The 13,024-nt window shown below is 41.4% G+C and overlaps 1 protein-coding gene across 3 annotated transcripts; it reads left to right on the top strand.

The window, feature by feature from the left end:
• Positions 1–3,586: 3,586 nt before the first annotated feature.
• On the top strand, positions 3,587–11,954 carry spsb1 (splA/ryanodine receptor domain and SOCS box containing 1). 3 transcript variants are annotated; one of them, XM_044122295.1, is made up of 4 exons: positions 3,587–3,836; positions 8,161–9,020; positions 10,145–10,242; positions 10,536–11,954. In XM_044122295.1, exons 2-4 carry the CDS (start codon positions 8,327–8,329, stop codon positions 10,551–10,553), a joined length of 810 nt encoding a protein of 269 aa, XP_043978230.1. In that variant the 5' UTR covers positions 3,587–3,836; positions 8,161–8,326; the 3' UTR covers positions 10,554–11,954. The 3 variants fall into 3 exon arrangements, with proteins under 3 accessions (XP_043978230.1, XP_043978217.1, XP_043978224.1); XM_044122282.1 differs by lacking the exon at positions 10,145–10,242; XM_044122289.1 differs by lacking the exons at positions 3,587–3,836; positions 10,145–10,242 and adding an exon at positions 3,993–4,247.
• The last annotated feature ends 1,070 nt before the right edge of the window (positions 11,955–13,024 follow it).

Here is a 13,024-nt window from a genome sequence, read left to right as displayed (position 1 = left end):
CGTTTTCCACCAAATGTAAGTGCGTCTGTAAATTGTGTCTTTTTATTGCAAGTTGCTTTTAGAATATTGGACTTTTTCCTCTCTGGGTGGCCTTTTGGCCAATGTCTATAAAGGATTTGTTCTCGCTCACCATGTTGTGCTTCTGTGCTGGGGTCGATTCACAAATTTTCACAAAACTCATTCATGTCCGGGACACAAAACCTGTCTTCTTGAACGACACGATGGCTGGATATTCCCACTGTGTTTCTAATTCAGTATCATCATCTGAACTCTCCCTTTTTTGTTGTTGTTGTTTTGAAAGACAGTAATCTTGATGTCTGTAAATTTTCCAAAATTTCCGTCTCTGCATATCCAACAACAACATGTGCTCTGGACTTACTGTCTTCACATGGAACTGAGGTCAGTGGCCAACGTGTGTGAAATTGCGAGCAGTCTGAAATATTTTGTTGTCTTGTGGCAATTTTTTACATTAACAGTCATCACTGCAATTTTTGCCATGCATCATACGTTTAGATTATTATTTGTATTACCGGTTTATTAAAATGTATTAAGTTTTACATGTTCAGTATTGTAGCAGCTGTTCTAAATCTGAAATTACAGTAAGTGGCAAGTTCCTCAAACAATCGTAATTGTTCACCTTTTTTTCTCTACATGTTGCTGACCAGAACAATAAAAATAAGATGCAATATAAAATAACCATACTAAATGTTCTATTTTCTAAGTACAACACATGAAGATCCTTCTAGACAAAATAGAAATGAAAGATTTTCTAATTCCTGCCCGCTGTGCTAAGAAAAGACAACAATTATTGTTATCGCTGTGTAAGTATTTCTCCTTTGACCTGAACTCTGGAGGTCTTGTGTTGCAAGCAATACTTTGACATCTTGTTTGAAACACAAGATGTCTTCTCACCTAGAAGCATCAATCTATTTACGTTCTCCAACAGAGTCAAAGGGTTGCAGAAAACCAAGGAAAGGCACTTGAAGACATTCACAAAAAGAAACATCGGTTGGCGACTTTTGCATCAGCTGTGAAGCTGAAAGTCAGACCATGAAGTGCTTCGCAGCTGAACTAGTTCACCAGCTCCATCGCCACGTTGGCTGCAACTGCATCCATCCACCGGCCTTCTTCAGAAACTGCAGTTGGGAGCAAGCGAGTGGCAGTGTCTGACGCAGCATGCGATCATTCACCTTGACTGCGTGCCGCTGCTCGAACTTGCCTCCGTTGCAGCTGTCAATGCATACCTCCAGTTGCCCCCCCACCACCACCACCTCCATCCTCTCTGGAGGCAGCATACTCTGCCAGCCGTGGAGTGGGATGTACTATCGATCCTGCTGAAGTGATGGTTTCTAAAAGGGAGCCAGTAAGCATGTCTGCTTGCCCCTCCTCCACCACGGAGCGGCCCTGAGATATCACCGAGCTCAGCACATTGCACCATCTCCGCATGGGAAAATGGGATTTTTACCGGGAGATGAGCTGAGTGGAAGGTAATTCAAGTCGTCGAGCTATGTTCCTCGTGGAGGATGTAAAATGAGCCAAGTTACCTTCAGAAGCCTCACACGTTGGACAAATAAGGTCATGTTCAAAGGTCTGTCCTATTCCGGTCCACGTCATGGAGAATTCACACGACACGTGAAAAATGAAGCATGAGGAACGAGCAATTAGTCAGTGATTGGAGAAACTCATCCGTGAGGTTTTCAGTTTTTGATCAGGATGAGTGTGTGTGCCAACTCTATGTTGGGAGGAATAAATATCCTGAAAGTATTCAGACTCTGATGGCCTTTAGACAGAAGGAGGCGTATGCTTCAGAGCAGCCGCTAGATGGCAACAGAGTACTCAGTTTTCACAAAACTCACCTGAATTCTGCTGCATTTGCTTCGACTCTTTGAGCAGTCATTTACAAATTTGCCTGAATCATTTACCTGAGCCACTGCTATAGTTGATGATTATAATCATCCTTGAAAGATTGGAAATGACTGGACTGGCTGTCCAGATCATGAAGGTTATGTGAAAAGTGGATCATTCTGTTCACTGAATTGGGTTTCACAAGAGGCGGGATATTGAGTTATTAACATTTTGCTGAAAAAACAAGAACAATTTCCTTTCATGTATAAAACAAAATGTTAGGTAACCAGTTGTATTGCATCTTTTAGTATTCCTTGCTTTCTCAATGGGGCAAACAGCTATTTATAGGAAGATGAGAGGTGAGGCATCATTGACACGGCATGGATGGATATTTTCATCTAAAATGAAAACTGGACTTCAGTTAAGTTTTTATCAAAAATCTCAGCACACTCAGTTTTAAGAGTGCTGATCTTATTGAAAATGAGGCCATTGCTGAAATCCATCTGACTGTGCTCTGGGAGGAAGGAACTGAGGAAGTCAACGGGAGGCATGGAGATGACTGCAGGTTTCAGCGCCTCCCGTAGAGCTGTGGGGAGAGAGGGGGGCCTCAGGGCCCAGAGGATGGCAAGTCGATTCCTGAATATAAAATTTGGGAAGATGCGGTGTGGAATATTGTGGCAGTATTTTGAGTTGCCGTGCTCTTTAGTTTCTTGATGGGGGAAGGTCTGCATTCTTTTTTGGAGAAAAAAGTATGACTTTGGATTTCTGTGAAGGAAAGAAATAAAAGGCAAGAACTACACAAAGAACTACTTCTGTTTGTCCCTACTCCCTTCCCCTCCCACACTCAACTCCACCAGACTAGTGGCAGCAGTAATTAGCAAACACCTGGTGGAACTGTGTCTACTGAGCTTATCAGACAAACAACTTCTCAGTCCACAGCTCCTAAGAATGATCGTAAACGGCATAACCAGGAGCACTGCTGTGATGCCTTGATGATTGTGGGGTTTTGAAAAAGTAGGAGCTTCTTAAACAGACAGAGGTCCAATTTCACGGTGTCAAATTATGATGTGAAGTTTGTAATATGTATACCATTTTTATAAGAACTAAATGAGGCTGGAAACTACATAAAGCGGTCCCTTTATGTAGTTTCCAGCAGTATTATGCAAAATTGACGTTTTTGAGCTTTATGTCATGTTATAATGTTATTTCCTCAAAAATATACCTGGAGTGTTGCTGGAGTGTTGTTTGAGAAATCATTTAATCTCCCTTAGCAGCCATTCAGCGGTGCAAACTGCTTGGTGGAACAAAGCGCCATTTTCAAGGATGAAGCTCCTAATTGGAGCTGCATCATTCCATCTTCTGCCTCAGCTCCTTAAGACTAGCCAGCTGGTGGAATCTGCTGAGCTCATTATACGAGCTACTTCTCAACGCAATGCTGGTAAAAAATTTTGCTAAAGAGTTAATAGGAGTGATGTTGTGATTGAAGCTCTTCAAGAAAATGGCCCTCTCATGTAAATGATAGGCCCAATTTCAAGGCGTAAAATTACAAAGTCAAATCATAGTCATGATTTTAAGTCATATTTGATATATGCGGCATTTTTATAACTGAAGGTAACTTGATTGTTGCTTGATTGTGCTATAAAATGGCATTATGTAACTGGAATACTCGTGATACTGCACCTTTAATGAAAAGGAAATGCCACTCACAATATGGCGGAGATTAGTTGCTTCCGCCTGACCTCGAGCTCCACGGGTTTGAACCTCTCGTTTTACTGCAGATCGTCACGGGGAGGTCCTAATCTGCTGGTGCAGCTGGGAGCATTTTACCACGTGATTCGAGCGATGTCAGAGCAGTCATCACCATTTCACTTAATTCATGTCGGGGACTCAAATGGTAAAAGGTGAAACAGCAAGAAAAACTGCTATGAAGTAGACGAAGAAACCCGACCCCGGTTTCCTGCTACTTATCGCCGCCTCGCAACTTAAACAAGGTCGGTTTTCTCTGTTCATTTAAGCGTCTGTTTTGCTTTCGGTGTTCCTCTGTTCACATCCTAAATACATATTTGGTGTCGGGGAAACAACGGCTGGCCGTTAAGGACTCCCGGTTCCCCAACGTTTAGTGTAGCTCCGTTAAATATCCGTGTTTTGTTTTTGTAGCCTCTTGGTACCATTAGCCGTGTTATGTTGCTATTTATGCTAATCATAGCAGGTTTGTGTCGCTGTCTTTTCAATTTATTCAATACAGAACGCGACTCGATATAAGGCAAACTGTTAAAAAGTAGCAAGGCTTTAAACTAATGGTTTCCAATGTTCTGGTTTACTTGCCTGGAATCCCGTCGAACAACGAGTGCTTGTGTGGCGATTAGCCTGCGTTAACAACGGCTAACATGGCAAGCTCAGCGGTTAGTAGGCCCACGGATGGTCATTCACTCTCATATTTGAACGAATACGCTTCAACAAAACAAACCGGAACATTTAAAATTATATTTAACATTTCAAGGACTTGCTTTAGTCTTTTTCAGCTGGTAGTGCTGACAAAGAGTAACTAGCTTTTTTGTGTGAAGAGGTGAGTGTCTTTTCCTGTTTTAAAACGGGAAGTATCGTTATTTACAGAGTTGAAGTTAAGGAAGGTAAAAGAAGCTAACCGGTAACCTCATGAACAGCTTTCAGAATGTTATCTTATTAAACACACAATGTTCAGGTAGACATTAATAGTTTTTGTGGGTCAAATGATAAAGGGTAACTCTTAACATACAAGTAACATGTAGCTTTCTTGTTAAGATTAAGCGCGTCTAAAAGTAACAGGAAAAAAAAGTTACCTCATTCTGTTGAACCTGCATTGTCTTATCAGAATAATCAGTGCAGTCTTTGATGTAAGCTGTTCTAAGGGCTTGGTATAAACATCCCTAAACTTGAACAATAGGGAACACAAAGGAAGTTAGCATGGGCCAGAATAGGGTGATCTGGGAAATTAAGCTATCTTTCCAAAACGAATTGGGACAGGGGTATGGTACAATTTAAAAGTACTTTTGAGTAAAAATATTGCTTTTTTTATTATTTAGCCTTATCAAGATAAAACATTGTGTGTCCTGAAAGCTAAATGGCGTGCAAGAGTTTTGTTCTTCACACTGATAAAAGGATAATGACTTTGGTAAACTTTTGGCCAAAAGTGCCAATCAACAATCTGCCTAATTTAAACTGGGCACAGTTTAAATTGAGCCTTGCATGCAAAACAAGTGTTTCCTTGGCTCAGCAAATTCAATGAGCCCTTCCTCTTGCATTGTAATCAACTCTAACCCAAACCAGGGGCCCAAGAGCCCCAGTCAGGCCAGGCTTTTAGCCTGCAAAACAAAGCGAGCCACAAGCCAACTTTTACTACTTGCAGTGTTTATATTTGTAATAATTTACGACATAAGAAGTGGAGACGTGCGGTGAGAGGAATAATTGTAATCTCCTTGCCCATAGGTTGTGAAAATGACCATGCTTCATTCTTTGTGAATGCTAGACAACCAATGAAAAGAAGATGGTTTACATTGAAATGCAGGCCACCCGTTGCCTGCTTTTTCTTCCCTCCTGTTTTCCAATCAGTGAGGAGACATGACCCATTTAAATGGTTGTTTACTTGCATTAGAAGAAGAGCCAACGCGGTGCTCAATGAACTCTTGTCTACAATTTAATTAGAGTGGCCTTCCCAGCAGCATAATTTTCCACATTACAAAACACTCTATACTGTGGCACTGCTGTGCAGTCAGGCACAGATTGACCTGCACCTGTGTAAAAATCTCCTTTGAATATTCTTATATGGGTAATTTGTTGCAAAAATACAGTTAGTACTGTAAAATGAAATTATGATCCAAAGGCGTCTGTATGTTGCGTTGTCTATAATCTTTTCGTAAAATGAATGCATGATATGCGTGTTAACGCCTCAGTCATGAAACGGTGTCCTGTCGCATATGAGCTGCTCTTGATATTTGGTGGGAAAATGAAAAGCTTTACATTTGCCAGAGAGAATGTATTTGTACTTTATCTTGGTACATTTATGAAGCCACTTGTTATTATTGGAGAATGTTTCACTTTAATTTTAGCAGAATATTGTTGCCTTATGAGGAAATGTACCCCAACATTTCTACTATTAATCTTTTTCAGTTTGGCATATATTACATGCTTTTCTGTTGTTGTTGCATTCATATCCTCAAAGTCCTTGGATTATGTTAAGTGTTGTGTCGGGGCTCTTTGATTAGTTAGTAAAACTAACTTCATTATGTTGCCTTTTCTTATTTACCAAGAGAAGTTGTGTTCTGAGACAACTAATCAAATTAGGTTTAGATGGTTTTTCACCCATATCTGTGCCACCCAATTTTATCTTTATTTACATAGAACAATTTAAAAATCGCAAGCCTCCATAGACAATATTATTCCTCATAGACATGTTTTGTTGTAAATTCACAAAAAAATAAACTTAATTTCTTCTTTCTAAAGTTCTATGAAAGCTGTAGAGTTTAGCAGTAGAACTCATAAATCTGGCTGTGAATCAAGTTCCAGCAATTAAAATGTATATATGTAGTGTCGTTTGCCTTTTTAAAATACTAAATTTTAATAAGAATCATCTTATATTTTCTATTTTTATTTGTTTTTGTCGCAAGATCTGGTCTAGTCTCTTGGAATCAAAGAATAATGCTTCAACTCTGTCTGTTGTGATATATGATTCAAATTGCCTTGCCAACTCAAATTCTTTAAAAAAAACACAAAGAAGTTGGCGTGTTGAGGCTTGTGTACAATACATGGCTTCAGTCTCTTTTTTTTTTTCTAAAGACTGTTCACATGAGCTGGAAAACTCAATTAATGTTTAAAGTTTAAACGGCTTCCTCTATTTGGGTAATAAGTCAGTCTATCATAGCTAATCTCTGTCTAACAGACATTAGACTGCTGAATAACAGAAACTTGTTGATCTTGTTCCTCTGGCTTGGCTTCATATTGTGGTGAGCTGATAAATGGGGAAAAAAAACAAATGTCAAACAACCCAAGATATTAAGCAAAACCAAGAAAGTTATTCATAAATGCATTACTACAGCTTGCTAAAGGCTGTACGACAGCAAACGCAGGTTTCCTGGTTGTGTCTCAGGATTTCTTGGGACACTGTTGTCATAACATGTTTTTCCCTCTCTCCAAGAATCACATGAGAACAAAAACCCTTTTGAGGCTACTTGTAGCCCTGCAGCTTCTCGGTTTTTCTCCCGCTTTTAACTAGATTCAGTTGAAACATATCGTTTCTTGGTAGATGTAAACATTAGACCTAATTCTTTGTTTTTGGGATTACATGACAGACGCAAAAAGAAATCTGCAGGGGACTGGAGTCAGGTGTTTTTAGTTTGATCTGCCCTTAAACTCCAGTAAACACCCTGTATACTGGGTTTTGATGGCAACACTCTGCAGTGTAGAAGTAGCTAAAGACAGAAGAAGACACAGTTAACTATTTTGAGTATTCATGAAGTGTTTAAATGTAAAGTTGGAGGACGCACAGAAGCTGTTGTCACCTTTACATTACAGAGGCATGTCAGAATCAGTTGCCTGCTTTATATGGAAATAAGCGCAAACCCATGTCACGGAGTGGTCCATCACCTGAATGAGCTACATGTCTGCTAATCATGAAACATTCAGTCACTAGCACTACAGCGTAGGACTGGCACCAACTTGCCTGAGTTTCACCTCTGTTCACATTTTCTGAGTTGTTTCATCTCCAAACTCTTAAAGCTTACTTTAGCAGATATAATTTGACTGAGACAACTAAGCATAGATAATGTGGCGCTTCATAAAGCAGCAGACAGAAACTTTAACTCATTAAATGGCACTGCAGTAAAATAATACATGGCTTGCTTGCTTGCACACCTTTATTAATTTACATACCCACTGCATCATAAATGTGACTGGATATTCCACATACAGGGATTTTGTGCATTGTATGAAATATCTTTAAAAGAAAAGGCCTCAGCTGAAATGACCAGCACCAGAAATGAAATTCACTGATCGATATAATCCCAGCTTTCTAAGAAAATATCCTTACAGTAGTCTAGCTAGTAAGTTTTATACCTTTTAGATAAGCTGACTTGATAAACCCCTTGTCCAAACGACTACTCACAGTAAGAAAAATATTTAAATGTTCGTAGTTTTTAAAAGCAGACACGCCAGTTTGGAAATTGGACCCAAAAATTTTGATCGGTTCACCTCTCTACTCATGATGTTCACATTTAAAGTCTACACACAAGAAAAACAAACTTCCTGACTTGTTTTCTGTGCTTTCATCTCTCAACTGTCCAGACTGGTCTTTAACGCGTCATCTTGGCGGTCCACATCAGACGCATCCCAGGTTGCAGGAGCACGGCGGAGGAGAGGCTCTGTGGCTGAACACTCCCCCCCATTAGTCTTTGAGGCGGGGGGAGGAGGAAGAGGTGGGGATCGAGGAGCTGCTATACCCACCTGGAGCATGGGGCAGAAAGTCCCAGGTGGCATTAAAACTATTGACATGCGGGATCCGGCGTTCAGTCCCCTAACATTGGAGTTACAGGCCCTGAGTCACACTAAGCCATCTCGTCTAGACCTTCTGCTGGACATGCCGCCCGCCAATCTGGACACTCAGATCCAGCATTCGTGGAACAACGACGACCGCTCCCTCAATGTTTTTGTGAAGGACGACAACAAGCTGGTATTCCATAGGCACCCTGTGGCACAGAGCACAGATGCCATCCGGGGGCGTGTTGGCTACACGAGGGGACTTCATGTATGGGAGATCAACTGGGCCATGCGTCAGAGGGGCACGCACGCAGTGGTTGGCGTCGGGACGAGCGACGCCCCTCTGCATTCTGTGGGCTACACGGCTTTGGTGGGGAGCAACTCTGAATCCTGGGGCTGGGACCTGTGCAGAAGTAAACTCTACCACGATGGCAAGAACCTTCCAGGAAAAACCTACCCGGCCTTCCTTGAGCCAGACGACACCTTCATAATACCAGACTCGCTCCTGGTGGTCTTGGACATGGACGAGGGCACTCTGGGTTACATAGTGGATGGACATTATCTCGGAGTGGCTTTTAGAGGACTCAAAGGCAAGAAGTTGTACCCAATAGTGAGCGCCGTGTGGGGACACTGTGAAATACGAATCCGGTACATAAATGGACTTGATCGTAAGTATGAATTATAAATTTTTAAACGTATTATGTTGCCATGAGAGACTGTGTGGCTGTATATGGAGATTTTATAACCAGAGGATTTGTTGCTGCTGTAAACCTAGGTCAAACAGTCCATGCCTTGTCCTCCCATCAAAACAGGCTTCCTTTAAAGCACAGCAGGACTTTTATTTGAAACCCTTCCTATGCACTGGTTATAGCTCAAAATTATCTGCAATGTGTTTTGCAGTTTGATCAGGTGAATTATTTATGTGATGCTTTCAGGGACTTGCTGTTTCATCATGTCAGGGATTTGTGTGTCCTTATGAAGAAGGACTTTTCACTGTGAAGATTGGTCTTCAAGGGAACTGCCCTACTTTGTCACAAACTGTACTTTGGCTCCAGTAGTTGGTTGGAAAGCCTCCTGAATAGATGTTAGTGAAACATCAAGAGGTTCCTGGTCTAACTACTGATTCAGCTCCATCGTAGAACTATCACCACCTCGTAAACCAACCCGGGGATCACGGAGACTGGATCTGGTTAGCTGGCTGTAGTTAGCCGCTATCATAACCTCTTAAAATCCCACCTTCAGAACTGACAGCCAACAGCGGGAACAAAAGTCTACGACAGCGCATTATCCGTGGTGCTGCTCAGTATCACAGAGATTAACGCAAACACACTACAACTGGATTAATCCTATTTGCCCAGCTGTCTGGTCTGAAAACATTGGTGCACATCAGACCGTGTATTACCCATCTGTCCCAAGTGCTTTGTGCTCATTAGATTTTTATGTTTGACTCAGATCCCTTGACCTAGTTTTGTGCCTGTGCAAGAAAAGCACCACAGATAATTTCTTATTCACAAAAGCAATCTACAGTTTGAAGTGACAGTCTCTCTTTAAGCTGAAGAGCAGAACTGATCCCATGTCTTAAGATGGAAGCCATTTTCAGACTTGGCAATGGTCCCTATTCAGAGGTAGACATTTAGCCGACGTTATACAAGTGTGGCTCCAACACAGGCCTGCTTGAACTCTGATAAAAACCCACACCCTCTTCGCTGTAGTTAGTTTCTTCTTCCTCCACCTCATCAGAACAATAGTTACCAAGTCTTTTATCTGACAGCTTGACTGATGTGTCCTACAGAAAGGTTGCAGCTGGAAAATCTACCTACTTCCTGGATAGATTTGGCAACTGGTGCCAAACGTGGGGCACAATTTGCCTGTGTGGGCCCAACTCCTGCAGTGGGTACACACTGCATCCTTCCAATCCATTGTGTGTTTTGCCTCCTTGATGTTTATCTGACTGTATAAATTAGAGATTTTCCCCTTTAAAAAAAAACTGTTTAGATTACTAATGAACAAAAGAGATTCTCATTTCTAACCACTGGCTGTCCTTTAAGCTTAGATTTCCTCTTTAGGTTTTTGTACATTTCTTACTCCCATCAATTTATAAGATAATTGTACTTCAAATAGTCTTGATTTTATTTGCAAGCAGGTGTGTTCCTCACCCTTCTGCCTCTTTTGTCTTCCCCTAGCTGAGCCTCTTTCGCTGATGGACCTATGTAGGCGTTCGGTGAGGGTGGCGTTAGGAAGAGACCGGCTGAGTGAAATTCACAGACTTCCCCTGCCAGCCTCTCTCAAGAACTACCTGCTCTACCAATGACGAAGTTGACTGACAAAACACATTCTGCACTCCCTTGTTTCTTTCTCTGGGATCGTCCTTGGGTTCAACCCGTTTGGCAGCATTACTGAAGCCTCCAGGACTGATATAGGCACCTGCGTGAATCAGCAAGTATGCTTCTCTGTCAGTTGCAAAACTCCTCTTGAGTTTCTTATCCTGTTTTTATGACTCTTTTCAATTGTAATCTTTAACTTTGTAAAATCAGGAATCACTGAGTACTATGCACACACTGATCCAACTGATGCCCTGACAGTCACCGTGCTGGTGAACCACTTTTAGCTTGTAGGGTAATGTGGCATCTGCTGTGACCTCCAAGCTTGAGTTATGCATTCCTGTCTTTGTAGCCTTGGAAATCTGAATGAAATTGTGCTGAGGCGACACCGAGCCAAAAACACAGTAAACACAGTAGTGCACTGCTGTTATCTGACCACAAGATGGCAGTACACTCGCAATAGTCTCAAATTAAGCATTATAAAATTCTGGGTTTTAGAGCTGGTTTTTAAATATATTTGCTGTTCACATGACACAGGAAAGAGTTGATGACCATTTTATAGAGTTACTGGTGCTCTGAGTCTGTTTAAGAGCAGCACAGGGCACTCACTGCCTGTGCTGCTCTTAAACGGTCTCTCTGTAACATGGATGTATCTGCTCAGCTGCTGCAATGCAGGAATATCATCAGCAGTCTTCTACAGAAAGATAATGTCACTGTGATTCTTTGTAGCATGCACCTGCAGGAAACTCTTCTCAACAAACTATTTTTATCATTTTTGTCACTCCTTGTTTTTATTAGTGCAGTAGTTCTTGACCATGTGCTGTTGAGGCCCAATAGCATTTTTTTAAACTCATAATCTCCATGTTTGAGCACTGATTTGCACATATTAAAACAAAGAAAGGAGGAAAAAAGAACATGTAAATGTTTGCTGACTCTTGGGCCCCACTGGCGGAAAACCATGAACCATTATGTCTTGTTTGTCTACGAAGTGTAAAGCTTGGGGTCAGAGGTTTTTGGAAGCTGGCTTTGTAGGTGCCTGACTTGATAAACTTTGGTTTTAAAGCACCATATTAACAGAAAGCGACAATCTACAGAGTGCTGCACAAATGTAATGGAAGTAGGTCAGATTGCCAACAGTTTGTCAAATGCCATATCATAAACTTGTATGTTTTTAATTGTGTATAAGTGGTACACCCTGCTTTTCCTTGCTTGCTTCCACTTGATTTGTATTACTTTGTGTAAATTTGTTTGTAAGTATCTATTAAAGATTATTTCACATTATCTGTGGTGTTCATTCTCTGATTGGATCAGACTTGTCATTCTGCCTGCTAAGGCTGTTCTGTCGAATATAGCAAATCCTATCTAAAATTGATTTCTAGTATTCAGCTACAGGCGACAGTGGTTCAGTTAGCAGCACTCTTCTGGCCCATGTTCGTCCCACAGCCCAAAAACATGGCTGCTGGGTTAATTGGTTTCTCTAAATTGTTGTGTGTGTGTGTGTCTGCATGGTGGCCTGTCTCTCCATGTTGACCTGCAATAGACTTGCAACCTGCCCAGGGCGAACCCCGCCTCTTGCCCAGGGACCACTGGAGAGATGGATGCCTGACCCATCGCCACTGTGCAAGGATAAACAGGTATAGACAATGGATGATTAAGATGTGTGTTATGGGATTTTTCTATTGGTGATTGAACCATGTAGGTTTAAAAACTAAAAATGCAGTCAAAAAATATTCTGCACTGATTTCAGAAACTAATTTTAAAGGCCTCTGGTTCTGTTAAACAATGACTTTCAAATTTCTTTCTCTTGGGTGAAAGTTATCGGGCGGGTTTCCTACTAGCAATAAGACGCGTATCAACTTCTAAATTTTATTATGTCTTGGGCTGGTTTTTTGCTACAATTTATTCAAGTTGTGTTAGCCTTTGTCTTGTGCAGGGGTGTCAAACGCCAGACCTCAAGGGCCAGTATCCTGCAACTTTTAGATGTGCCTCTGCTGCACCACCTGAATAGAATAATTAGGTCTTTAGCAAGGCTCTGGAGAACTGATCTAAACAAGGAGGAGGTAATTAAGCCATTTCATTCCAGTGTTTTGTACCTGTGACACATCAAAAAACTGCAGGACAGCGGCCCTTGAGGACTGGAGTTTGACACCTGTGGTCTAGTGGAATGTCAAAGTGGAAGAGCTGTGGTGTGATATCGATGGTGACGATAAACTCAGGGTTATTTGTGTGTTCTGTTTTGCACCCACTGTAAAAAGAATAGGCCCTCATTAATTTCTCCTACAGTTTTCTTCTGAGTTGAATTGTGCTCTTATGAACAAACTGTCAGCATCATCAGCCTCCTCCCACACAAG

The sequence above is a fragment of the Gambusia affinis genome, linkage group LG01 (assembly GCF_019740435.1).
Source record: "Gambusia affinis linkage group LG01, SWU_Gaff_1.0, whole genome shotgun sequence".
In the NCBI taxonomy this organism is placed as follows: domain Eukaryota; kingdom Metazoa; phylum Chordata; class Actinopteri; order Cyprinodontiformes; family Poeciliidae; genus Gambusia; species Gambusia affinis.
Note: the sequence above shows the minus strand (reverse complement) of the source record. Positions and strands in the feature narration are given on the sequence as shown.